This window comes from Cetorhinus maximus, chromosome 10 (assembly GCF_964194155.1).
Source record: "Cetorhinus maximus chromosome 10, sCetMax3.hap1.1, whole genome shotgun sequence".
Lineage (NCBI taxonomy): Eukaryota > Metazoa > Chordata > Chondrichthyes > Lamniformes > Cetorhinidae > Cetorhinus > Cetorhinus maximus.
Window position 1 is genome coordinate 64,084,262 of NC_135888.1, and position 26,006 is coordinate 64,110,267.

The 26,006-nt window shown below is 41.7% G+C and overlaps 1 protein-coding gene across 1 annotated transcript; it reads right to left on the minus strand.

Moving 5' to 3' along the window:
• Positions 1 to 1,606: 1,606 nt before the first annotated feature.
• Positions 1,607 to 25,617, minus strand: hspa9 (heat shock protein 9). The gene is made up of 17 exons (XM_078550557.1): positions 25,290 to 25,617; positions 19,253 to 19,311; positions 17,938 to 18,025; positions 14,212 to 14,393; positions 13,998 to 14,122; positions 13,606 to 13,679; positions 12,035 to 12,141; positions 8,003 to 8,165; positions 7,458 to 7,550; positions 6,069 to 6,278; positions 5,543 to 5,770; positions 5,247 to 5,351; positions 4,235 to 4,352; positions 3,759 to 3,853; positions 3,317 to 3,409; positions 3,059 to 3,199; positions 1,607 to 2,833 (listed from the first exon to the last, which is right to left on the minus strand). Exons 1-17 carry the CDS (start codon positions 25,338 to 25,340, stop codon positions 2,759 to 2,761), a joined length of 2,007 nt encoding a protein of 668 aa, XP_078406683.1. The 5' UTR covers positions 25,341 to 25,617; the 3' UTR covers positions 1,607 to 2,758.
• Between the last annotated feature and the right edge of the window lie 389 nt (positions 25,618 to 26,006).

Consider the following 26,006-nt stretch of genomic DNA (forward strand, 5'->3'; position numbering starts at 1 on the left):
ACACAAACTGCAAATCCAACAGCTTCTATTAGCAAGAAAAAGCTTAAAACTTAAAGAACTTCAAAGCAATTTTAGAAAACAGATACACCCCCCCCCCACTCCAAGTAGTCAGCCTTGGTTGACTGCAGGTTGATTAGATTGATCTGACTAGGACTGATTCTTCAATGGGATTTCTTAATGGTCTCATTTGCTGACAGCATGTGTTGGTAAGGGTTCTTAGCCTCCTTTTTATCCTTCGGCTACATAGCAACTGTCCTCGTGTTGTTCCTTCTGCATTCCTTGATTGGTTTTTGGGGTGTGATCAATCTTTAATTGGTCCACATCAAACTGAATTTTAGTTCAAACTATCAGTCTTTTCTCCCGCTAATCGTTATTCCCCAGCATATTTAACCACAGGGTGTCTGGTGTACTCCTTTTGTTGCTCTCACAGGTGATGAAACCATCCAAGCTATGAGTATCAAAGATCATTTGAGAAAACGCATTTGGAAAGTGCTTTTTGCAAGCCACAACATTTAACATGTCCCAAGAATTGTTAACGCATCTCCATCACATCTTAAAAATTTTAAGCATATTCTTACACCTGGGATATTTTTAAAAATCTTTTATATTCCATACATCTTGTTAAGTCTCCCTAGTAAATACTGAGAAAGTAATCATTCAATATTTCTAAATATTGCTAAGTGTTTAAAACTTTGAAGAATAGAAGCAGACTGTTTCCAGGTGATTGAGGGGGCTAGATCTAGGGGACAGATGGAAAATTGTGGATGAGTTAGTGATTTGCAATATCTTGGAATTTAGACATCTCAGCAAGAACAATTTTACATGCATTTATTTACAACTGTGTTTTTATAATCAGTATTGCTTGTGTTCCAAGTGTAACAGAAATATATTTTCCAGTGTTGAAAAATTAAGGCCACAACCAAAAGAATAACTTGATTAGTCAGTTCATCCCACTTATTAGTTCTTGATTTTTGATTCCTTTTGTCATCTACCAGTTGAATGGATTCCACTTGTTCAAATTTAGTCAAATGACTATTTGGTTACAAGTGCTCATTTAAGCCAGAATGCCAACTTCACTCCCATGGACTTATAATGTATTTTGAAACTACACAATAAACATGCACTAAGCTTTTCCAGCTTCCTTCCATTTACGAAAGATGACGAACGCGTAGCAAATAATCTGTTTCAGATGAGATGTCTCCATATGGTGCACCTTTGCTGATAGCTGAAGAGCTCAATCCTTGAGAGACAGGTTCCACCACAAGTTCCCTGCACATGAAGATACTGAGTATCATTGTGGGTTGTTGCTTTCAGCATTGGCGTCTGTTGCCACTACAGCCACTGGCATGTTTGTCCAAAGGTGGTGTCACCATTTTCCTCTGTCATCAGCTAGTGACTCCCAGGTATGATAATCGATGTCTAGGGCCTTCTTGTCACACATAGAAGCATCCTTGAGCACAGCTGAGGGCAACCTACTGGTCTATTAAATGCTACTGAAACTAATGACTAATATAAATCAGTAAACCATCTCCATTTCAACCAGGAAATCAAGTCACCCAAGTCTAAATCAGAACAACTACAAGAAAGGTCATAAAAGACTGGTTGGTCATTTCACCTTTTAAGTTTTATTTAGAAAGAAAATCACAAGGTTAAGATCGCCAAAGCTACTTGCTGTGGGAAATTTAGTTTAAATTTCACACAACTTCATCAACTGGCAGCTGGACAGCCAGAGGAGTGCTCCTCTCCCCTCCCCTCCAGACTCAACATAATTTATATAAATCAGAATTAAAATGAAGTAAAATCTGAAAGTGCTGCAGAATGTATCAAGAACTGAAAAGATATATGCAACTGAAAGGGTCCATAAACTCAAACTACTTGAATATGTCTGCGCCTTCACTGTTTCAGTGCAGCAATTAGGTAGTTATCTGTTATAGCATGCTGAGGCTTCAATTCAAGATTCAAATATCCATTAAAAGAGAGTTGTCTCCCAAAAAGCACCCTTTACTTAATCTGATAACCAGAAATAAACAGAAAAAGGATGCTGCCCCATTGTGATATTTTCAGGTGCTGACGATATTTGCAGTTTCATTGTTTTCATTTTGTATTTCAGACATTTACAGCCATTCTTTTCATGTTTTCTGTACAAAAGTCCCTGTCAAAATCTGTGTTAGTCTAGCTTTGTATTCAACGGCAAAATAAATGCTACCAGCCATTCTGCAGTTTGAACTGTAAGCAAAATACCTTAGTCACCAAAACTTCAGCTTTACACAGAAATTCACCCACTCCAGAATAGGCCAGAACTCTGGGTTCTGTTTCTAAAGCTTTCTTTTCATGTGTGTGTGTGAATTAAGACAAAACCACTGAGATAAATTAAATGAACAAAGTATTTCAATGTGATCTTTAAGACCATATGTTCCTCTCAAAATGAAAAGTAACTTATATTGGAAATTACAATCAAATTTGGCTGCAAACCGAAAGTTTATTTCTTCTACCATGAAGCTAGCCCTCTTATATATCAGCAATTACAGAAGGTGAATTACGTTACATGAATGGCAACAAATTTGACAGATTTGTTAAAACGTAGACTCAACACTGATACTTCTACTTTATAAAGAGAAACTATGTATAGGATACTGCAAAAATACAGTATGAGAATGACTCGTGCAAATCCGCTCAGGAGAAAAATTCTCTTCTGGCTCTGCCACTCCCAAGCTTGTTATCTCCCTCCTAGTTCATTAAACAGTTACTTTGAGGCATTTTATTGCTTCTCCTCCTTCTTGTCTCCACTTTCTCCACTGTCCGTGCTGCCTGAACTTTCCCGCTCAGATGCCATCTGAAAATCAACATAAAGCAATTTGTCAGTGCGCATCCTCCAATGTTCAACTCAGAGCAATGATTAAAATGGAAACTTATCAGCTACTTATAATATCTTTAAAAAGCAGACTGAATTTACAAGAATTACTAGATGACTGCTGGTTAGTAAGCTTTCTACTGGCTTTTTTTTTGGCTAAAGATTCTCTTCACCCTATATAGTGACTTCAAAGTACAAATATTTCACCTTCTTGTAAGCCATCTCAAAGAGCTTCAGTGAGGCCTGCTGTAGGTTGGATGCTGCAGCTTTGATGGTTTCGCCTGTCTCAGAATCCTTTCGAGCCAACAGCTCCTTCACTTTCGTGATCTCCTCTCTCAATTTGTCACACTGGTTTAAACAAAATCAAACAAAAAGAAAATGACTTTCACACCAGTTTTGAACACGAATACTGATTTTTGTTCTGGGATTTAGTTCACTCAGCAGTCTGTAATCCCAAACTCATACCTCCTCCTTTGGAAGTTGATCCTTGAATTCTTCCATTTTTGATTCTGTGTCATGAATAATTCCTTCAGCGTTGTTTACTGCTTCAACAGTTTCCTGTGGGGAGACAGCCAAATTCTTAAATCTGCTATGCACAACAACTCTAACCTCCAATTAACTAACTGGTTACAACTTTGAAGCAAGGTACAGTAGGGCACAGAGATTTCTTTAGTTACCAAAAATATTCACAATTAATATTAAACTCTAACTTTAAGTACAGTTACAGATAACTGCACAATCCCCTTTATAAAATTTAAAACTGTTGCTAAGATTCTGCAGTTTAAATAGTGGTCCTTAGAATATAACTTAATTAGTCACTTGATGCAAAAAAATAGGCTTCAAATTGGTAATGACCCTCTTCAAATCTCTTTCTTCCCATACACCACTAATAATACTGCTGTCATACCTTCTTCCTCCTGTCTGCTTCAGCATATTTTTCTGCATTTTTGATCATGTTCTCAATGTCGTCCTTGCTCAGCCCACCAGAAGACTGGATGACAACTGGAATTGAAAATAATTTTCAAAACTTCAACTTTCAAGAAACAAATGGATTTTAAGTGTAAACAATCATTTATGCAACCAAGATTCACTTAAGACAATGGTTTAATGGACAGTTCAAGTCAGTTTCAAACCCAAGAGTACTCCAAGGACTCTTCACAATAATCCAATGCAATTAGGGTCCCTCTTTTCTTATATTCTATACATGACAAGACCCCATGCTACAAAATTACATAATAGGTTTCATATCTATATTCCTTTGTTGAAGTGAAATCCTTTCTTTTGTAAACAATATCAAATGACACTTATCAAATGAATAGGAGCTCAAGTGTTGCTTACTAAATGTGCTGGCATCCACCCACTACAATCTGAGTCAGTACTTACTCTGCTGCTCACGACCTGTGCCTTTGTCCCTTGCAGAAACATGGACAATACCATTGGCATCAATATCAAATGTAACTTCAATCTGTGGAACTCCGCGGGGAGCTGGTGGCATTCCAACCTAGCAAAAAGCACAATAACTTCAGTCTGCTTATTTCTAAATCAAGTGAATATGGGGTTATTAATCCTCCTAACAGCCCCAAAGCCTTTTCTCCTTTCACAGCACCTTCCAAATCTGCAACCTCCACCACCTAGGACAAGGGCAGCAAATTAATGGGAACACCACCACTACCTACAAGTTCCCCTCCAAGCCACACCCCATACTGACTTGGAACTATATCACTATTCCTTCAGTTACTGGATCTCTCTCCCTTACAGCACTGTGGGAGCACCTACGCCACATGGATTGCAGCGGTTCAAGAAGGCAGCTCAACATCACCACCTTCTCAAGGGCAATTAGAGATAAACAATAAATGTCTGCCTAGCCAACGACACCCACATCCCGTGCAAGAATAAAAAAAGTGCCTTTGCCATATATCTCTTAATACCTTAAAAAATAGTTTGGCTGGCCCAAAGATATTCAAATGACATGCAGGAACATCTCATTTGCTTACTTTTTGTGCAATTCCGTACAAACAAAATATCAGTGTAGGAAGTTACAGCATACATGTCTGATTCTAGGTATTTAGACCTCTGGTAATGTTGCAATTATGATTAAGGTCCCTAGAAGTATACAGCATTTTTGCAACAGACCCACCCAAATTTTTGCATGAAAATAAATCTAGATTCAGCTGTAAATCTGTCCCATGGTTACTGGGTACGTCAACAAATATTTTCAAAATACTGTGCAAAGTTGTGTGAAACCATGTGTTCCGGTTAAAATAACTGGTATTCTAAAGTATTTAACCTCATTTACAGATTCTTCAGGCCAGAGATGTTAAGATATGGATCAGTTTCCCAATTTCAAAAACTACCGTACAGTCTAAGCAAGTTGATGGACTCCAACAGAACTCACCAATGTGAACTGTCCAAGAAGCTTGTTGTCAGCTGCCATCTCCCGCTCCCCCTGGAACACTTTGATCTCAACCTGGGTCTGTCCATCAGCGGCCGTAGAAAAGACCTGCCAATCATATGAGCAGCCAACATATCAGGCATTATGTATTTAAACTGGGTGTTTGACCTTTTAAAGCCAGAGTTTTAAAAACGTATTTGGCATCAAGTTATGATGTCGGTATAATTATCAAGAATGGCTACTTCAAAATATACTTATGATTGATTAAAGAGCCCTATTAAAATTGCTTAACTCGATACCTGGCCTTTCTTTGTTGGAATTGTAGTATTCCTGCCGATGAGTTTGGTGAAAACTCCACCCAGGGTCTCAATACCTAGTGACAGCGGTGTAACATCAAGTAGCAGGACATCTGTGACATCACCAGCAAGCACACCACCTTGAATAGCAGCACCAACAGCAACAGCTTCATCTGGGTTCACTGACTTACTTGGGGAACGACCAAATAGCTCTTGAACAGTTGTCTGGACCTAGAGAAAGGAACAAGGCGTGGAACAGGATTTTATATAAGTGAAAATAAAATTCTTCATTTACTTTGCATGAGAATGTGATCTACTGTCAGGCTAAAATGTTCATACAAATTAAGGCAGCTAATCTCAGTCTTGACACTAATGTAATAACTGGAGAGATCAATTTAAACAAAGCACAGCCTAACGTTCCATGCTTGGCTTGTTCTCATCCCAATTTTCATCACCTGAAGATCAATGTTCTTGTTGAGCTGCTTGGGAACTCTCCTAGACTGGCCTGAATATCTTAAAAGTCACTTACCTTTGGCATTCTGGTCATTCCACCCACTAGGATGACCTCGCCAATATCACTTTTGCTGACCTCTGCATCCTGCATGGCTTTCTGGCAGGGATTAACGGTCCTCTTAATGAGATCGGCAACAATGTTCTCAAACTGAGCACGAGTAATTTTAAAATTCAGATGTTTTGGTCCAGAAGCATCCATTGTCAAGTAAGGAAGGTTAATGTCAGTCTGATAAAACACAAGAGAAATACTCAGTACCAGGGTCAGAACATGTACCATCACGGACTTTCTGCTAATCCATTACAAGATAGACAAGCCACTGGGAAAATACAACATACCGGCTGCAGGACAGACAGTAGGGCTTTTGTTTCCCCTCATGGTGTTCAATGCAGCAGATTAAATGTTAGAGTACAAGGCACTACTGAAACAATCAATTGTATAAGAACCTTACTGGAGGTGTTAAGTGATAAATTAATGGCGACAAATGGGATACATAACTGAAGGTATTATTGCTGAAACAGCAACCAATACTTTTTTGCTATTCTATCTCTACCCAAATCCTAAACAGCACCCTTTACTCTATTTGGGTGACATTTTACTTTTCTCACACCAACCGCACTGTAAATTCTCAAAATGATAAATGCTAAATTAACAGTTTTGTGCCATGTATTTATGTCCAGAATGAACCAGTTTGGAGACTGCCCACAACTTATTTTAATACAGGAAACTCACACTGAACAACAAAAAAAAAATCCCAACATTCAAGGTTAGATCTGTAATTCCGGCCTTGAGAAGTGAGTGGGGTGGAAAAAATGAAGCAGTGAAGATCAGCATTAAATTATACTTCATCCAAATTCAGTAAATAACTTTCCAGCTGCAAGCAGTGTAAAAATATATATATATATAGTTATTTCCAAGCTAATTCACCCTTTAACTTGAGAAGGACTGGGGCTAACATTGAACTTTCCAGAAACATCCAAGTCAGAGATACTCACCTCTGTTCTCCTTTGCATAGAAACCCTGCAAACGAGTTCCCAAAATTATCATCTCACATGAACAGCAACATGGTTCAGCAATTTATACATCAGAGAGGCTGAATAATTATCGCCCAAATGTATTAGGACTGTATATGTGTGTATAAAGCCTATATATTTAGATAATTTAACTTGATATCTATTTATTTGCAGATTCAAGTCAAACTGTTCAGGAGACAACTTCAAAGCCTTAGACATTTTGTCGTCATGTCCTACCATCCGTTTACAGACAACCCACCCGTTATACAGTTCTTTGCAAAAGTGAGGAAAACGAGACGAGAAAGTGACAGTTCTTAGAATGAACTGAGTTCGAATCAATTAATTAGAACGAATGTGTGAATATAATTTTCCCATGGAAAATACGTGTTCTGACCTGAAGGGATGAAGACAGCTCACACTTGGCTTTCTCTGATGCTTCTCTCACTCGCTGTAGTGCCATGTTGTCCTTGGTGAGGTCTACACCTGACTAAAAATTAAATAAGGCTCTTAAGAATACGCCATAGCAGATGACAAACTTAATTGCTTAACAAGTTAGCTGCACCACGTACTAAGATAGCATTCAAATGCTTACAGACCCACGAATAGATGGGCTATTCAGCTCAAAATACAAAAGATATGCAATACAATTAAACTTTCTTTTACAGGGAAGGACGGGAAAAGTTGTGGGCAGGAGTAGATGCCTGGGACACTTGCTAAGCAACTGAAACTGCACATAGGCAAAAAGATGGCCAGCTTTTCCAGCAGGATCATCAGTCCTTGTGCCTCAGACTTGGGCAGGCACTGTTAAAATAATTATTATAATACAAGTGATATCGCTTGAAGAACCATTCCAAATTATACAAAGAAAACCCAACAAAATTTAAAACAATGTCCCCTCCCCAATAAGTTCTAAAATACCATGCCATAGTTAATACTAACCTCTCTCTTGAATTCCTTGATGATGTGTTTGAGTAAGACCTGGTCGAAGTCCTCACCTCCCAAGAAGGTATCCCCATTTGTGGACTTTACTTCAAAGACTCCTTTCTGAATCTCCAGCACAGAGATATCAAAAGTACCGCCGCCCAGATCATAGACTGCAATGCTGCAAAAGCAAGAAACCAAACAAGTTCAATGAAACAAAAGGTTCTTAACAACACAGCTAGTTATTTACAATTTTACTATATACAGTTCAACTGGAACTTTGGGACCACCACTTAAACTTGAGTGAAGGATAGTTAACATGGGAAATATAGCCATTATACTTTTTAAACAGGTTCTTATCTTTGAATTATAATATAACTTCAAAGGTTTACTTTTGGAAACATGAAGTAGGCCATTCTATTAGATTGTGGCTGATAGGTACCTCAACTTAATTTAACCAACTTTGCCCCTGTCCCTTGCTACTCTTAACGAACAAAATTCTATCCATCCCAGCCCTGAAAATTTAATTGACCTGACATCCACAGCTTTTTGGAGGATCTAGTCCTAGATTTTCAATCCCTTTGTGGAAAAAAATGTGTTTCCCAATTTTACTCCTAAAAGTTCAGCTCCAATTGTATTATGCCTTCATTTACAAATAACTTATAGCACAGAAACAGGCGAGTTGGCCCAACAGGTCAATGTCACTGTTTATGTTATACACGAGCCTCCTCCTACTCTAATCAACATGTCCTGCTAGTCCTTTCCCCTCACGTACATATCTAGTTTGCCTATAAATTCACCAATGCTATTTGCCTCAACTAACGTTCCGCTAAGCTGCGTGGATGTGCAGTTCACAAGCAGAGGAATGGAACTCTCATGTTTGCGCATGTGCATGGCCGTGCTAACAAATTTACAGGTACCAAGCATTCAAACAAACAGTCTGTACATAAAGAAAATTTAGAGGGTTCGTTAGCCTGAATTCCATATGCTAACAATGGAGTAAAGAAGTTTCCTCAGATTTTTTTTTTTTTTAAAACTGGATTTATCAGTAACCAACTGTTATCTATGGTCCCTAGTTTTGAATTGTCCGAGAAGTGGAATCATCTTTTCTACATCTACCTTATCAAGCTCATCATAATTTATAAAGACCTCCTGTAGCTCACCTGTCACCCTTCTTTTTCAAGAAATTATCCCGGCCTGATAACTATAATGATGCAGTTCTTGTTAACTCCCTTGTTCTAGATTCCCCCACCACAGGAAACAGTTCACTTGTATTTACTGTAATCATTTTAAATATCTCAAAATGATCTCTCAATCTTCTAAACTCAAGGGAATGTCCCCATAATTTAACACTTTTAAGCTCTGGTATTGTTCCGGTTAATCTGCACTACACCCCCTTCCAAGGACATTCCACCATTCCTGAGGCTCAGTGCCTAAAACTGATTAAGGTGTTAACAGGATCCAAGTCGGTTGGTGGAGTCAAAAGCAAGACAGCTTTTCATTGAGTGTATATTGACTTTGTTCAGTCTCAACACTCCTGTCTCCTCCCAGTATCACAGCTGTCCTCTATTCGTACGTGCTCAAAGTACTAAATTAAACAATGCCTTTCACCTGGGTATCTTAACAATATAATTAACATAAGATGCTATACAACTTAAACATATGCCCAGACCTTCCAGTCAGCAGAGAAGGAGCACCCAACACCGATTGTGATTTAATCTGCCCACTTATTATTTTACGCTGGAACCTTTGCACCTTCTGATGCTGGGTCCAGCAGTGATGCAGGGATGAAAGTTGGACGGCCAAGTGGCAAGCAGAATTTCAGTGCAGCCACGCCCCCATTTCTCACAATGAGCTGAAGGCACGCTTAAGGTCTGTCTTCAGTTTATTAACTTGCAGTGCTTTCAAATGAGCTGTCAACTTCCAAAGCTGCACGATCTCCCCTCACTGACAGTGCTGGGTCCCCTCAGCATTGACAATGCTCAAACCCCTTCCTTCACTACCCCCTCCACCCCCCACCACCACCCAAAAAATGCTCAACCCCCCGACAGTGTTCATTCCCTTACCCTCCCCCCACACCCCCGACAATGTTGACTACTGGCTCATCCGACATCAGCCAGGCAGGAGCCAGGGGTTCCACTTAGTCAGTTGCGGGGGGCGGGTGTGAGATGGGTGCAATGCTGCAGAAGCTGTGGTTGCCCTTGTGCTTTGACACTCTAGCAGACTTACTTAGATTTATGTTACTCAGCAGGCTTTATACTGCTGTAAAAAACTCTAAGTAACTTTATGTAAAGACCAGGGTAAGTATAGGGCAAAGAACCTCAGTCTCCGTAGTTCTAGCCATCTAATCCCACTGTTGCAGGAAATCATGGAGCAGCCTGGGTAGGGTAAAACCAGCAATCGGTACTTTCAACTTCCTGTTTAAGGGCAGGTGTGTGCATTTTGGGACTTCCTCAGGGTCCTGGCAGACATCAGCGACATAAGTTGAGGCAGAGGCTTCTCCTCATATTGGAAGATTTGCACCACGAATTCCTCACTTTAGAATTTGAATTCCCTTGAGTTAAAGGTCAGCACTTTATTACTTTTAATAACAGCAAATTAGCTTTATGATTTGAGTATGTGGACACCTACATCTCCTTGTTCCTCCCCAGCTGCTGGACACTCAGCAAGTATTCAGATTTTCCTTACCTGGATTTGTGTGGGACCTCAGCTTTTCAACATATAGATTAATGATTTAGTTGAAGGAATAGAGAGTTGTAAATACAAGGGGCCTGTTTCATGTGGTTGGGGAATCCAGAACAAGGGACTTAAAAAGGGCCTTTACTCAGATTGAACTCCAATGGTTTCCCACCCAGGCTATGTTCTTTTGCAACTTTTGTCTTGCAACTTAATGTCATCTGCAAGCTTGCGATTTACAACTATCTATTAATTCATCTAAATCATTAATCTATATGTTGAAAAGCAGAGCCCCACATGAATCAGGGAACACACTCACAATCCCTACTCTATCTCAACAATTACCAGCCTGTGCCACAAGGTTATCTCCAATTCAATGTGTTTTCAATACCTTAAGTATTTTGTGGAAATCTATATAAACAACATTCAGACATTCCTCCAGCCATCATGCTTATAACCTCAAGAAATACAATGACCTAACCATCACAAATCCGTAAGACTCTTTTCCATAATTTATATTAAACCTGACAAGTCACCATCTACTTGGCTTCTCTCTTTCCCCTTAAATTATAGAGTAACATTTATAATGTTTTAATTCAAAGGTACCAGTACCTTGAAAGCAAATGCACTTGTGCACTAGAGGCACAACAGCAATTAGTCCAAAAGCCCAAATTCAAGATACACTGGCCATCATTTTGAAAAGGAACAATGCATATACTTATCACATTTGCAAATTGTGAGGATCACAAAGATTGGAGCACCTCATCTGACCACAAATAGTCTAACGTTTTGCCTGCTTTTGAACACTCTGCTGCATCAACTCTGATCAACAGGATGATCCTCCAGGTGTGCAGTATTAGTTCACAATGACATTCAGAAATTTGCTCTTTAGTGTTTCAGAAATCAATGATCTGTTCTACCACTCGACATATAATGGACAAACGCTCTGCACTAGAATCAATCTACATTTAAACCATCTGCAGTCTCTTCTCTATTAACCATCTTATTACAATACCATACTGAAGAGTGGCTATATTAGTGAAACACTGCAAGTTGATCCACCGCTTTGAAAGTGATAAAGAAAAAAAAACCCACGGTATCAGACTAACCCCATGTGTCCTTCTTTTATATTTTATTGATAGTGAAGTGCGCAGCAGCTTTGATATAACTGCTGAGACATGCATTTTGAAAGTTTGTGATGAGAACTGGTGTTGAGCAAGAAACTAATATACTGCACTTAGTATAGGGCTCAAGCTGCAAGATTACAACACAAGTGAGCACAGCAGCAAATGGAATCAAGGACCAAAGTGCCAGCCATTTTTTAAAAAATAAAATAAGCTTGTTCATGCATTAGAAGTTTTACTCTTTACATACACCTTGTCTTCAGACTTGTCTAATCCATATGCTAAAGCAGCTGCTGTGGGCTCATTGATGACTCGTAGAACGTTTAATCCAGCAATCTGTCCAGCATCTTTCGTGGCCTAGATGGACACAGCATCACAATTACAGTTTTAAAATGTAAATGAAGTAATATTTTTGTTTTAGTGCAGTTTCACTGTTAGAAGTAACAAAACACTATAGTGTAAATCTGGAATATGCTGAACATGTGGCTACCAGCACTTTCATGCATAATTACAGTGTTGAGGCAACAAAGGTCATTGTTGCTACAGTAACATTGTAATTTTAATCTTTCAAATTTGCATAACGAACTGCTAATGCTCAAGGGCCTTCTCAATTTTTTTGAATTCATTCACGGGATGTGAGCATTAATGGCTAGGCCAGCATTTATTGCCCATCCCTAATTGTCCTTCAGAAGGTGGTGGGGAGCTGCCTTCTTGAACCGCTGCAGTCCATGAGATGTAGGTACACCCACAGTGCTGTTAGGGAGGGAGTTCCAGGATTTTTACCCAGCGGCAGTGAATGAACGGCAATATATTTCCAAGGATGGGGAGTGGCTTGGGAGGGGAACTTCCAGGTGGTGGTTTTCCCATGTATCTGCTGCCCTTTCCTTCTAGATGGTAGTGGTCGTGGGTTTGGAAGGTGCTGTCTAAGCCTTGGTGAATTCTTGCACTGTATCTTGCAGATGATACACACTGCTGCCACTGTCTCGGTGGAGGAAAGAGTGAATATTTGGGGATGAGGTGGCAATCAAGTGGGCTGCTTTGCCCTGGATGTTGTCAGCTTCTTGTATGTTGTTGGAACTGCACTCATCCAGGCAAATGGTGTATTCCACCACACTCCTGACTAGGCTTTGTGGGGGTCTGGAGTGAGTTATTCACTGCAGGATTCCTAGCCTCTGACCTGCTCTTGCAGCCAGTGTTTATATGGCTAGTCCAGTTCAGTTTCTGATCAGTCGTAACCCCCAGGATGTTGATAGTGGGGGAATTCAGTAATGGTAATGCCAGTGAATGTCATGGGGTGATGGTTAGATTTTCTCTTGTTGGAGGTGGCCATTGCCTGAAACTTGTGGCCGCAAATGTTACTTGCCATTTGTCAGCCCAAGCCTGGATATTGTCCAGGTCTTGCTGCATTTCGACATGGACTACTTCAGAATCTGAGGAGTTGTGAGTGGTGCTGAACATTGTTCGCTGATGATTGCACATCCCCACTTCTGACCTTATGATGGAAGGAATGTCATTGATGAAGCAGCTGAAGATGGTTGGGCCTAGGACACTGCTCCGGGGAACTTCTTAGTAGTTGTAACAAGATAACTGAAGATATGTAACAATTGAAAGGCAACATCATGGATGTATTCACACTAATGAAGCAGAACAAAGACTCCTTGCAGGAGGCATTATCCTTCCACTTCCCTCTGAAGTCAGTTCAGGCTTCAACACCCAATACACATTGAGCTTGGTTTCTTAGCCATGATCAACTTGCAGACCGTAAATGCACCAAGTCAAAAACAATCAAATTAACTCAACGTGTACAACTTTAGGTTTTACCTGTCTTTGGGAGTCGTTGAAATATGCAGGCACCGTAATAACAGCATTCTTTGCAGCTTGCCCCAAGTAACTTTCTATAAACAGAAAATTAATATCAGAATCCTTCAATGTAAAATAACTGCATCCATATTTAGTTTAATAATATAGTAACGTGCAAATCCTATTTCAAATTTACACATCTATAGAAACCAAGAATGTATGACCAAGAATATTGATTCCTGATGTGGTTAGTACGGACCAAAGGTATTGTTAGTCATGTAGTTAACACAGGCTAATCATCCCCAATGATCATACCAAAAATGAAAAATGTAACCAATTTGAAATAGGTATAAAACTTCAAAATCTTTAACTTGAAAAGGTTCAAAGCTCCCCTCTGCCATCATTGTTCCTACCTGCTGTTTCCTTCATCTTCATCAGGACAAATGCCCCAACCTGGCTTGGAGAGTACATCTTCCCATGAGCTTCCACCCAAGCATCACCATTAGAGGCACGCACAATTTTATATGGCACATTTTTCCTGCAAACATTTTTTTAAAAAATAAAAATGAATTTTCATTGTAGGAGAATCAAAACACTAAATAACTTTTGTTTAAATGTTAAACTTACAAATCCTTTTGTACTTCAGCGTCGTCAAAACGCCGCCCAATTAAGCGTTTTGTGGCATATAAAGTGTTCTTAGGGTTGGTTATGGATTGTCTTTTGGCTGGCATCCCAACCAAACGTTCACCATCTGCTGTAAAAGCAACTACAGAGGGAGTTGTTCTGGCACCTTCTGAATTTTCAAGTACCTGGAACACAACGCAACAGCCATCAAGAATGTCTAAGCAACAGGAACACACAGAAATTTAGTTTTTTTTTAGGACAGCTGCACATATAAATACAAATTTTCCTTTTTCAGACGACCCACAAGTATACCATATTAATGTAATAAGACTAGTGCCAATAAGCAGTAACCATCCAGAATGTACTGCTGTGTTAGATACAGCCACCACTAATTCATTTAGCTTAGGTCAGACCTGAAAAACAAGCAAGGCAAACTCCAGTCCAACAATGTAGGTAAAAGTTTAACATACTCAGTAGATACTAAAGGTTATACAGAAGATTAATTTATTCCATTTAAAACCAGCTACAATTAATAAACTGACAATCCGCTTACAGGCATAGATGCAATCCAAGATTCATTTGTCTAGCTCAGAAATACTATGGGTTACTGCTTCTCTGAGCAATAGGTCTTTCAATCAATGCTTTAATTTATGGAGTTAAACAGCTTATGTCTGCAAACAATTGTACACTACTTCCGTCATTAAAACACAATTTGTATAGAGAGCCAAAAATGTAGCTTCATCAAAACATGCCAATGACTGAGGTCCTTGTACAAGAAATGTATTAAACCATTAACTGATCTCCTAAGAATTGCAGAGAGAGAAAAGAAATGCATGTCCATGCTTTATATAAGTCTTACTCACTGGAATTCTAGCTTCCATCTTTAGTGCCCTTCTTGGTCTCTCTTTCTTCATGCCTCACCAGACTAATTTCTCATCACACCTCTCCTAGTCATTCATTTATATATTTCCCACATCAAAACTCCTGCACTGGCACCCTTACAAACTCAAGTGTTTCCATTCTCTGGCCCTCCATCTGCAAAGATACCAATGTATTGGTTGGTTTCCTGCTCAAGTGCCTTGCCTCAATGTTCAATTGCTATACATCTAGCCTCTCATCCCTGTCACTTCCCACCAAACCACCAGCAACTTTTTGGGGCCTGAAGTCTGCACGATGCAAGCTTGAATGTACATAGCATGGCAACTTGCCAGATCTGACACAAACATTTAAACAGTAAGGTCAATTCTAAACTTCTCTTCTCCATTAGCTACCAACGCCTCTACCATCCAACTACTATTCCATAAATCCAAAATTCAAGACAAAATGAGCAGGTGTTTAGAAATACATGTGCTAAGCAATGACAGGCAGTACAGGTTAAAAGCTAATCATATGTGGCCTATTTAATATATTTTTTGATAAAAGGAATGGTTGGATAAACAACAGGGCGGTACAGTACCTGGGGCCATTTGAGAAATAAAGTTCTCACAGGAGGCTCATTACAAAAATTATGCAGCATCATAGCACAAAGGCCAAATGACTGGGAGGAAAACAAGGATTGGCATTAATAGATATTGTTCAGATTGGAGGAGGGCTGGAAGTAGCACTCCATTAGTCAGTGTTGTGTACACTTTTGATACTGGCACATATAGATTATCTGGATTTTGGCATGGTGAGTAAAAAAACTGAAATTTGGTGACATTAACTGTTAGTTTGGGGGTTGATTGTATTCAGATGGTGGAAATTCATTGGAGGCTCACCTGTGTTCATATGAGTAGGCTCAAGGTCTGGTTGGAGGTGCATCAGAAAACTTTAAGTACATAAAGATTAGGCCCCAGAGTTCTTTCCCACAGAAAGTTATGCTAAACCTGTAACAAACATTGGCTACAGCAGTTCCGGCCGCCATATTATAAAAATAATAGAAGTACTGGAGAAGGTGCACAGAGGATTTACAAAAATTATACTAGAAATGTGTGGGTATACATCTCAGGAAAGAATTGATAAACGGCAGGGTCTTAAAGGTAGAAGGCTGCAGTGTGGCCTAATAGTTCTTTAAATTTATGAAAGGGTTTCATAGAGTCGATACAGAGAGTGTTTCCCCTTGTAGGAAGGGCTACAACTAGAGGCCATTAATACAAAATAGTCACCAAGAAGTCCAGTAGGAAATTCAAAAAAAACTTCTTTACACAAAGCAAGAGTTCCCAAACTATGGGTTGCAAGCTCAGTGGCAGAAATGACTGGTGTGGAGCTTGGACTAAGTTTTGACAGCCGTGAAGTCCCCTTAAGCATTCATTGTTTTTGTCAGTGGGCATGGCTTTACAATCTGTTCTGATTACTGCTGCAACCACAGCCTGTGAAAAGGTGGGCTTTGCTTTTTTCAATGGTTTTTAAAAGACCCCCAAAATTTTCACCCTGGGGTTACCCAAAGTCTGAGTCACTAAAGTAGCGTCACATCAGGAAAAGGTTTGGGAAACACTGACCCAAAGGTTGATGAGACTGTGGAGCTCACTACCACAGAGAGTGGTTTAAGTGAATAGTATAGACGCTTTTAAGTGAAAGCTAGACAAACATTTGAGGGAAAAGAAATAGTGTGATACAATGGTACAGTTAGATGAGAAAAGATGGGAAGCTCAAGCAGAGCATAAACACTGGCCCGGACTGGTCGGGCACAATGGACCATTTCTATCCTGTACATCCTATGTAACGGCCTGGCTATCTGAGTTGTAATAGGCTAGGGGAGGTGGTTGGGGTGGGGGTGTGTGTGGGCGGTGCAGTTGGGTAAACATCAAGGTGCCCTAAAAGACTTTAGGAAGACAACAATAGCGTAACAGAATCAGCATAAAGGCTGCAGATGCAATTTAATGTGGAGAAATACGCAATGGGCAAGTGCATGCAACAGCAAGATACCGATGGCGAGGATAAAGAGATCCAGGAGTTCGATATATAATTCCCTGAAATTACAAGTAAGTCACAATCCTAAAAGACAATAGCATTTGGGTTTATAAATAAGGGCTCAGACTACAACAGCAAGAAGTAATGACAAATCCGTGGGTGCAGCTTTGGGCACCTTAGAAAATGGTATTCAAATTGTAGTGTAAAAATAGATTCACCAGGATGATGCCAGAGTGGGGAACCAGTCATGAGAAACAAGATACTGGGACTATTTTCACTAAGGAAAGAAGACTGAATGGAGATCATATAGCTTAAACTTACGGAGAATTGGGAAGAGGATGAATATGGAAAAACGCCTCTGGTAGGGGAATTGGTTACAAGAGATTATTGATCTATCATTGAGGAATGGATATTTATGCAGAGGATTGATGCAGGATGCAATGTTTTGCTGCAGCAGGGAATGGTAGAGACCATTATATGCCTTGAGAAAAAGATGGCTATTGAATATAGAAATTCCAGCATTTCTGCTATATCCTCCACTCCAGGCTCCAACCCTTGCTTCTTCCATCTTTTTTCAATCATTACTCTAGCCCATGTCTCAAACCAGATTTCCCCACAACTCCCCTCTTCGGCCTCACCAACTCATTGTCTACAAAACCTACAACATGCTCTATTAGAAAAATAAAAAATGCTGGAAATACTCAGCAGATCTGGCAGAATCTGTGGAGAGAGAACCAGAGGTAACATTTCAGATCGATGATCTTTCATCGTAACCAGTGTTACTGCTGAGTATTTCTAGAACTTCACTTCCAAAGGTTTGGATTAGCTATAACAACCTACCCTTGCTTGTTTGCCTTCCATCACCGCAACGCAGGAATTAGTTGTGCCCAGATCAATTCCAATAACAGCACCCTTAATAGCTTCAGACCTGAGAAACACAAAGTACAAATATTGACATGCACTTGCATTTTGAATTTTTCAGTGGTTATAACTCTGCATCAAAATACAAGATTCATCCTAAACCATAACTTGAAGTAGTTAGCACACTGCTATCCAATTATGAATGAGAATTGACCACACACAACTCCATTTCAACACCATCTCCCAGTTATTTAATAATACAGGTGGTGTCAAATTAAGATGCACTACTGCAGGTAACATTGTGGTCATGTTGCTGGACTAATAATCCAAAGAATGCAAATTCCAGCATGAGAGTTTTGAGAACCTCAATTCAGTTTTTAAAAAAAGTGAGAGAAAAAAAAGGTTTATTATCATTGAACGTGACCATGAAGCTGTCAGATTTTTCTGTAAAAATTCCACTGGTTCACAAATATCGTACAAGGGAGAAAACCTGCTGTCCTTACCCACTCTGGCCTATATATGAATCTAGTCACCAAGCTGATCGACTCTTACATGCCCTTTTGAGTGGAGTAGCACGCCACTTAAAAACAAAGTGCCTTGAACAGATAGTGGTCCTGTACCCTGTCAGGGCAACTAGGGATGGGCGATAAGTGCCAGCTTTGCAAGCAATGTCTACATTTTGAAAATTAATTAAAAACAGCAGAAGCATCCATTCATTTGGAGTTTGAGTAAAACCTTATAGAATTTTTAAAAAAGCAAGTTGCAAAAATGACACCCCCACCCCATGCATACAAAGGCAGACCAAAAGGTCACAAACAGGCATGATTAACAAACGCACAAAATGAGACACCGCTTACCATCTTTCTTCACCCTTCTCACACATAGTCTAAAAACTTGAAAGCTTCAGCTCTTTAAAGTTTGGATGCTTTACAAATCTCTGGATTTTAAGCAGCTTTTTGGAGTCCTCCAGGCACCCAAACATTGAAAATTTCAAAATTACTCAGAACGCCAAACATAAAAAGGACATCACCCTCTTGATATCAACAAACAGGTAACTATGATTTAAGGCTACAAGCAGTTGACCAAAGTTTAGTAGCTGAAGCACAAGGATACTAGTGCACACTCATAACCGAGGAGCAAAACTTCACCATCCAGCCAGAATTTTAATGTTTAACACTGTTTTAAATTCTGGAGATTATTTATAACATTAAACTAGAATTAGAAAATGCCATTAAGCTTCTAAAAACACTACTAGCCAGTGGTAGACGCTCTTGACTATTTCAATAAAACTCACGCATAATTGCGTCTTGCCAATGATCGAAGTACATCCTGGCTCAGTCCATTCCAATGACCCTGCAAAATAAATATCTTAGCGTTAACACTTTTCCATCATTTGTACCTTTTTATTGTAGAGCCTAATTAAGCCTTTCCAGTAAGGAGGGGTAGTGGATTAAACTACAAACTGCGCCATTCATTTTTCATCACGTGATATGGCTGCAACTAGGGTGCAAAGGTGAAAACTAATGAATTATCCAAGATGTCTCCCAAAAGTGACACCATAAGACTTACAGCACAGTTATTCTACAGTTTATGATGTAAAGCAGTTTTGGCTTCACAAGAACAACTGCAGCATAACTCAGGAGGTGCTGACAGGTTAGATACTTCCAATCTGTGCAAGACCACCATAAGAAGGTAGGCTCTTACCAATCTGGCTTCATACTAGTTGCAGCGTAACTGCAATTAATGCAAGTTAAAATCAAGAATTTAACTACCATTTGGAGTCAAGGGCATGTTATTTTGCCAGACAACAAATATGAAGCCACCTGTATGCAGCTCTTCTAACTCCATTCCACTTTAGGTAGGTCCCATCAATAAGCACATTGTAAACAGACATGTGATCTATATCCTAATCTCCCTAAGATGAAGAGAGTCCTTTCCCTAATCGGTTTGTAATTCTTCAAAATATAACTTAAAAGTACATATAATTAGCTAGTGATATCTTGGAGCATCTCAAGAAAAGCATTCAGAGCATTTTCATCTTGAAAATTCAGGATCACAAACTCCAGAATTGAGGCAACATATATGAGACACAAATGATTCTCAGCCCATAACCAGACTAGCTCTATGGAAGAATTATTCATGCCTTCCTATTTCCTCATACTTCCAAATTTTTATTTTATCAAATGTTCATTTATTTCCCTTTTAAAATCTGCTTCCACCAGTTTTGGGGCACCTCAATCCTAACAACTGTCTCTGAAACAAAAAAAAAACTTGCCTTTTCCATTGCTTAAATCTATGCACTCTAGTTATTGATTAATCACCAGCTGAAATAGCTTTCCTTAGAGATGTTAGCGGACAAGGAGATGGATTAGCAGAAATTAGTGTGGGATGAAAAGTGCAGCCTGGAGGGCACTGGAATATCCAGGTCCGGAGATACCAAAGGCATTGGTGAGGTGGGCCAAAGCAAGGGTAGATAGAGGCAGCATTAGAGGTGAAGGTAGGTGGTCTTGCACAGATGGGGTCAGAAGCTCAGCCTTGGGAGAAAGATGGAATCTTGGGCAAAGACAATGGTCCTGGCCTTCTCAATGTTTTAACTGAAGGAAAGCAGGCATTAACCAACACTGGATGATGGACAAGCGACTAATATCGTACCTGTGGAATCTATCTTCGGATGAGCTGCTGAGAGGTAGCACACAGATGAGGAATGGGAGGGGGCAAGGATATATAGTCTAGGGGGCTTACAGAGACTACAGAATTAGGACGAGAAGAAGTTATTTTTGGAGAAATGTGTTATAGCAGAATTTTGGAAGGAATGAGAAACAACAATATAAATAAATAGTACAATTTTAAAGGGAGCACAAGTTGAGATACCTGAGGGTTGACATGAATTTGCAGGTGGCAGGACAAGTTGGTTTAAAAAAAAGGGACCCTTGTCTTTATACAAGACTGCAATTCTGGCCATCGCTTTTCAAGAAGGCTGTCATGGCCTTGGAATGCAGGGCAGGTCAATAAAAATGATACAAACAATGAGGTACTTCAGTTAGACGGAGACATCAGGGGAGTTGGAATTGTTTTCCTTACAGCACAGGTTAAAGGGAGATTTAATAAAGGTGTTTAAAATTATTAGGATTTAGACAGAGAAAATAGGGGAAAGTGTTCCCTCCAGTAACCACAAGGCACATATTTACGTTAATTGGCAAAAGAACCAGAGGGGAAATGAGAATTTATTTTTTAAAAATTCAGTGAGTTATGATGGTCAGGGATGTACTGGGTCGTGAAAGCAGATTCATTAGCAACCTTCAAAAAGAAGATGGATATTTACAAACTGTAAACATCTGAGAGGCTGTGGGGAAATAGAAGAATAGGGCTAATTGAACAGCTCATTCAAAGATCTGGCAGGATAGCTCATCTGACCTCACTGTGCTGTAAAATTATATGAGGATATTCTAGCTATGACTGGACAGGTAAGAGCAAAAGCAAATGAGGGCAGGCCCACTCAGCTGGAGAAGAGAGAGGTGATAGGGGAGGGTGGTGTGGCTGTCTTTGTCAGAGAATTACATGGAAGCAGAGTGCACCAGTCATAGAGGGGTTGTGACTTTAATTACAACAGCAAATTTTGAATTTGTGCTCCCAAGGCTCAAGTCTACATCAATATAACTAGCTGCCTTAGCCTGAGTGAGACTGTCAATTTAGTTGCAGTGATTGCCTAAGTGCACCAGAGAGAGTGCAGAGGAGATTTACCAGGATGTTGCCTGGGCTGGAGAGTTTTAGTTATGAGGAGAGATTGGATAAACTGAGGTGATTTTCCCTGGAGCAGAGGAGATTAAGGGAACAAGATTGAGGTGTATAAAATTATGAGGGGCATAGGTAGGGTAGACAGGAAGGGATCAATAACCAGGTACGGGTAAAGTAAAGGGCAGGAGGTTTAGAGGGGATGTGAGGAAGAATTTTTTCACCCAGAGGATGATGGGAATCTAGAACTCACTGCTTGAAATGGTGGTAGAGGCAGAAACCCTCATAACATTTAATAAGTATTTGGATGTACACGTGTGATGCCATGGCATACAAGGCTATGGGCCTAGTGCTGGAAAATGGGATTAGTGCTGTTGTCTGGCGCACTGACCTCTACCTCGCGGAGGCTGAGCGTCAACTCGCAGACACTTCCTCCTATCTCTCCCTGGAGAATGACCCCACCACTGAACATCAAGCCATTGTTTCCAGGACTGTCACTGACCTCATCTCCTCTGGAGATCTTCCTCGCACAGCTTCCAACCTGTTAGTCGCCCAACCTCGGACGGCCCGCTTCTACCTACCCAAAATCCACAAACAGAACTGTCCCGGCAGACCGATCGTGTCAGCCTGTTCCTGCCCCACGAAACTCATTTCTCATTATCTTGACTCCCTTCTCTCTCCCCTTGTCCAGTTCCTTCCCACCTACATCCGTGATTCCTCTGACACCTTACGTCACATCAACAATTTCCAGTTCCCTGGCCCCAACCGCTTCCTCTTCACCATGGACGTCCAATCCTTCTACACCTCCATCCCCCACCAGGATGGTCTGAGGGCCCTTAGCTTCTTCCTTGAACAGAGGCCCGAACAATCCCCATCCACCACTACTCTCCTCTGTCTGGCTGAACTTGTTCTCACACTGAACAATTTCTAATTTAACTCCTCTCACTTCCTCCAAAGAAAAGGTGTGGCTATGGGTACTCGCTTGGGCCCCAGTTATGCCTGTCTCTTTATGGGGTATTTGGAACATTCCTTGTTCCAGTCCCACTCCAGCCCCCTCCCACAACTCTTTCTCCGGTACATCGATTTTGCTTCCAATCTCCACCCCTCCATCATTTTCACATGGTCCATCTCTGACACTTCCCTTCCTTGACCTCTCTGTCTCAATTTCTGGTGATAGACTGTCCACCGATATCCATTACAAGCCTACAGACTCCCACAGCTACCTAGACTACAGCTACTCACACCCCGCTTCCTGTAAGGACTCCATCCCATTCTCTCAGTTCCTTTGCCTCCATCGCATCTGTTCTGATGATGCTACCTTCAAAAACAGTTCCTCTGACATGTCCTTCTTCCTTAACCGAGGTTTTCCACCCATGGTCGTTGACAGGGCCCTCAAGCGTGTCCGGCCCAGCTCCCACGCATCCGCCCTCTCCTCCCTCCCAGAAACATGATAGGGTCCCCCTTGTCCTCACTTATCACCCCACCAGCCTCCGTATTCAAAGGATCATCCTCCGCCATTTCCGCCAACTGCAGCATGATGCCACCACCAAACACATCTTCCCTTCACCCCCCCGGCGGCATTCCGTAGGGATCGTTCCCTCCGGGACACCCTGGTCCACTCCTCCATCACCCCCTACTCCTCAACCCCCACCTATGGCACCTCCCCATGCCCACACAGAAGATGCAACACCTGCCCCTTCACTTCCTCTCTCCTCACCGTCCAAGGGCCCAAACACTCCTTTCAAGTGAAGCAGCATTTCACTTGCATTTCCCCTAACTTAGTCTACTGCATTCGTTGTTCCCAATGCAGTCTCCTCTACACTGGAGAGACCAAACATAAACTGGGCGACCGCTTTGCAGAACACCTGCGGTCTGTCCGCAAGAAAGACCCAAACCTCCCTGTCGCTTGCCGTTTTAACACTCCACCCTGCTCTCTTGCCCACATGTCAGTCCTCGGCTTGCTGCATTGTTCCAGTGAAGCCCAACGCAAACTGGAGGAACAGCACCTCATCTTCCGACTAGGCACTTTACAGCCTTCCGGACTGAATATTGAATTCAACAACTTTAGATCTTGAACTCCCTCCTCCATCCCCACCCCCTTCCCGTTTCTTCCCCCTCCCTTTTGTTTTTTCCAATAATTTATATAGATTTTTCTTTTCCCACCTATTTCCATTATTTTTAAATCTATACCTGTAATGCCCTGTCAGTCTTTCCACCCCACCTCCACTAGAGCTGTACCTTGAGTGTCCTGCCATCCATTCTTAATTAGCACTTTCATTTAGATAATATCACCACCTTTAACACCTTTTCGTTCTTTTGTCTGTGACATCTTTTGATTATCTGCTCCTATCACTGCTTGCTTGTCCCTACAACCCCACACACACACCCCCCCCCCCACCCCCGGCCACCCACTCTCCCCACCCCCCGGCCACCCACTCTCTCTCCCCCCCCCCGCCACCTTAAACCAGCTTATATTTCACCCCTCTCCTAATTTTACTCAGTTCTGTTGAAGGGTCATGAGGACTCGAAACGTCAACTCTTTTCTTCTCCGCCGATGCTGCCAGACCTGCTGAGTTTTTCCAGGTAATTCTGTTTTTGTTTAGAATAGTTAGGTACTTGTTTGACTGGCGCAGACTCGATGGGCCGAAGGGCCTTTTTCTGTGCTCTGGACCTCTATGACTCTATAAGTGTGTATTTTTTAAAAATGTGCCAATAAGGATCAGGGTGGATTTACTCAAACTCATTTCACTTAGGACCTGAACAGTTAACCATAAGATTTACCACTTCAGTCTGGGTTACAATTAAACACAATTTCCAGAGGTGAAGTGATACTAATACATTAGCAACTTATGAATGAGAACAGATCTTTCAGCCCTCAAGCCTGTTCCATCGGATTATGGCCGATTCCCAGTGTTGTTCACGTACCTCAGTATCCTTACCTAACAAACAGCTATTGGCCTGTCTTGTAAATTTCAAGTGGCCTCCAGCATTTTTGGGGAGGTCGAGTTCTAGGTTTCCACTCCACTGTGCAAAGTATGTCCTGATTTCACACCTAAATGGTCTAGCTCTAAAATTATTGTTCATTGTTGTGAATTCTCCCACCAGAATAAATAGTCTTATTTTGAATTCACCCTCAAATGGTTATTTTCAGCACTTCTATTAAATCGCTACTCCATCTTGTCCTCAAGCCAGGTTTACATAAACCGTCCTTATAATTTATCCCTTTAAGTCCCATCATTTAGTGATTTTTTTTGGGGGGGGGGACGGTTAAAGTGGTTGCTGGGGGATGTAAAGCGGTAACCAGGAGGAATGAACCCGGAATCTCGCTCCTGCTGCCGCTCCATGTGGGAGTTCACCGGATTGAAACCAGCAGGAGCCATTGAGGGACCTACGGACAGACCACCCCCAGCCCAATCCAAACGGCCCGGCGAATATGCTGAAGGTCAGCCGGGCTCTGGGCCAGGGAAAGGCCCGGGATTCACCGTCTCCACCTGGAGGAGGGGATGCCCAAGCCGGAAAGGCAGGCCCAGGGGCCCCGGCACTCCCGCTTCAACACCACCCCCAGGCGGCAGGAATCGCCAGCCCCTCTCCTCACTTACCCTACCGGCGGTGGCCAGGCGCCGAGAGGCCGAGCGCACCAGGTAGAACATGGCGATGGCGGGTTGCTAGGAGGTCCGTGCAGAAAGAGGGTCCGGGCGGCTACGGGGCCGGAGTAAGACGGTTCCGGATTCGGTTCCGGGGGCGGGTGCGGACTGGCTGGCTCTGGGCAGGCGCTGCCGTTCGCGGCTCCGGGTAGTTCTGGGCAGGCTCGCGGCTCCGGGTAAGTTCTGGGCAGGCGCTGCCGCTCGCGTTGCTTCTGGAAAGTTCGGCCGCTTGCGTTGCTTCTGGAAAGTTCGGCCGACCCCACGTGTTTATTGAGGGTGATGCAGTCGGAGGCGGTTAAGGAAGGACCCCGAGCGTTTACATCTACACCGTGCCTGAGCAGAAGGTTTTTTTGGTCCCCACCGAATCACAAACGAAGCCGGCTCGGGCTGCAGCCGAAACTAAATCGGTTCGAAATTCAAGGAAGGCGATGGGAAAGCGAATACTGTGAAATATGTGCTTGTTTTTGTTCAAGGATTCTGGCGCCGAATGAGCAACCCTGGCCTTTGGGTCCTGATGCGTGAAGGTTAGGGGAGGTCAATGTGTTGCAGAGACTTTCATCAGACAGCAGTCCGGGTGTCAGAGGTCAGCGCCAGACAGCAGCCGGGGTGGGGGGGGGGGGGGGGGCGGTCAGAGGTCAGCGCCAGACAGCAGCCGGGGGGGCGGTCAGAGGT

Excerpts from the sequence above, each read along its gene's own strand:
- hspa9 (XM_078550557.1), bottom strand. The coding sequence starts at position 25,340 with ATGTTCTACCTGGTGCGCTCGGCCTCTCGGCGCCTGGCCACCGCCGGT. Across the intron at positions 5,771-6,068 it reads GAATGACCAGAATGCCAAAG|GTCCAGACAACTGTTCAAGA; the intron begins GTAAGTGACTTT and ends TCCTTTCTCTAG. Across the intron at positions 3,854-4,234 it reads CACAGGTCGTGAGCAGCAGA|TTGTCATCCAGTCTTCTGGT; the intron begins GTAAGTACTGAC and ends TTTCAATTCCAG.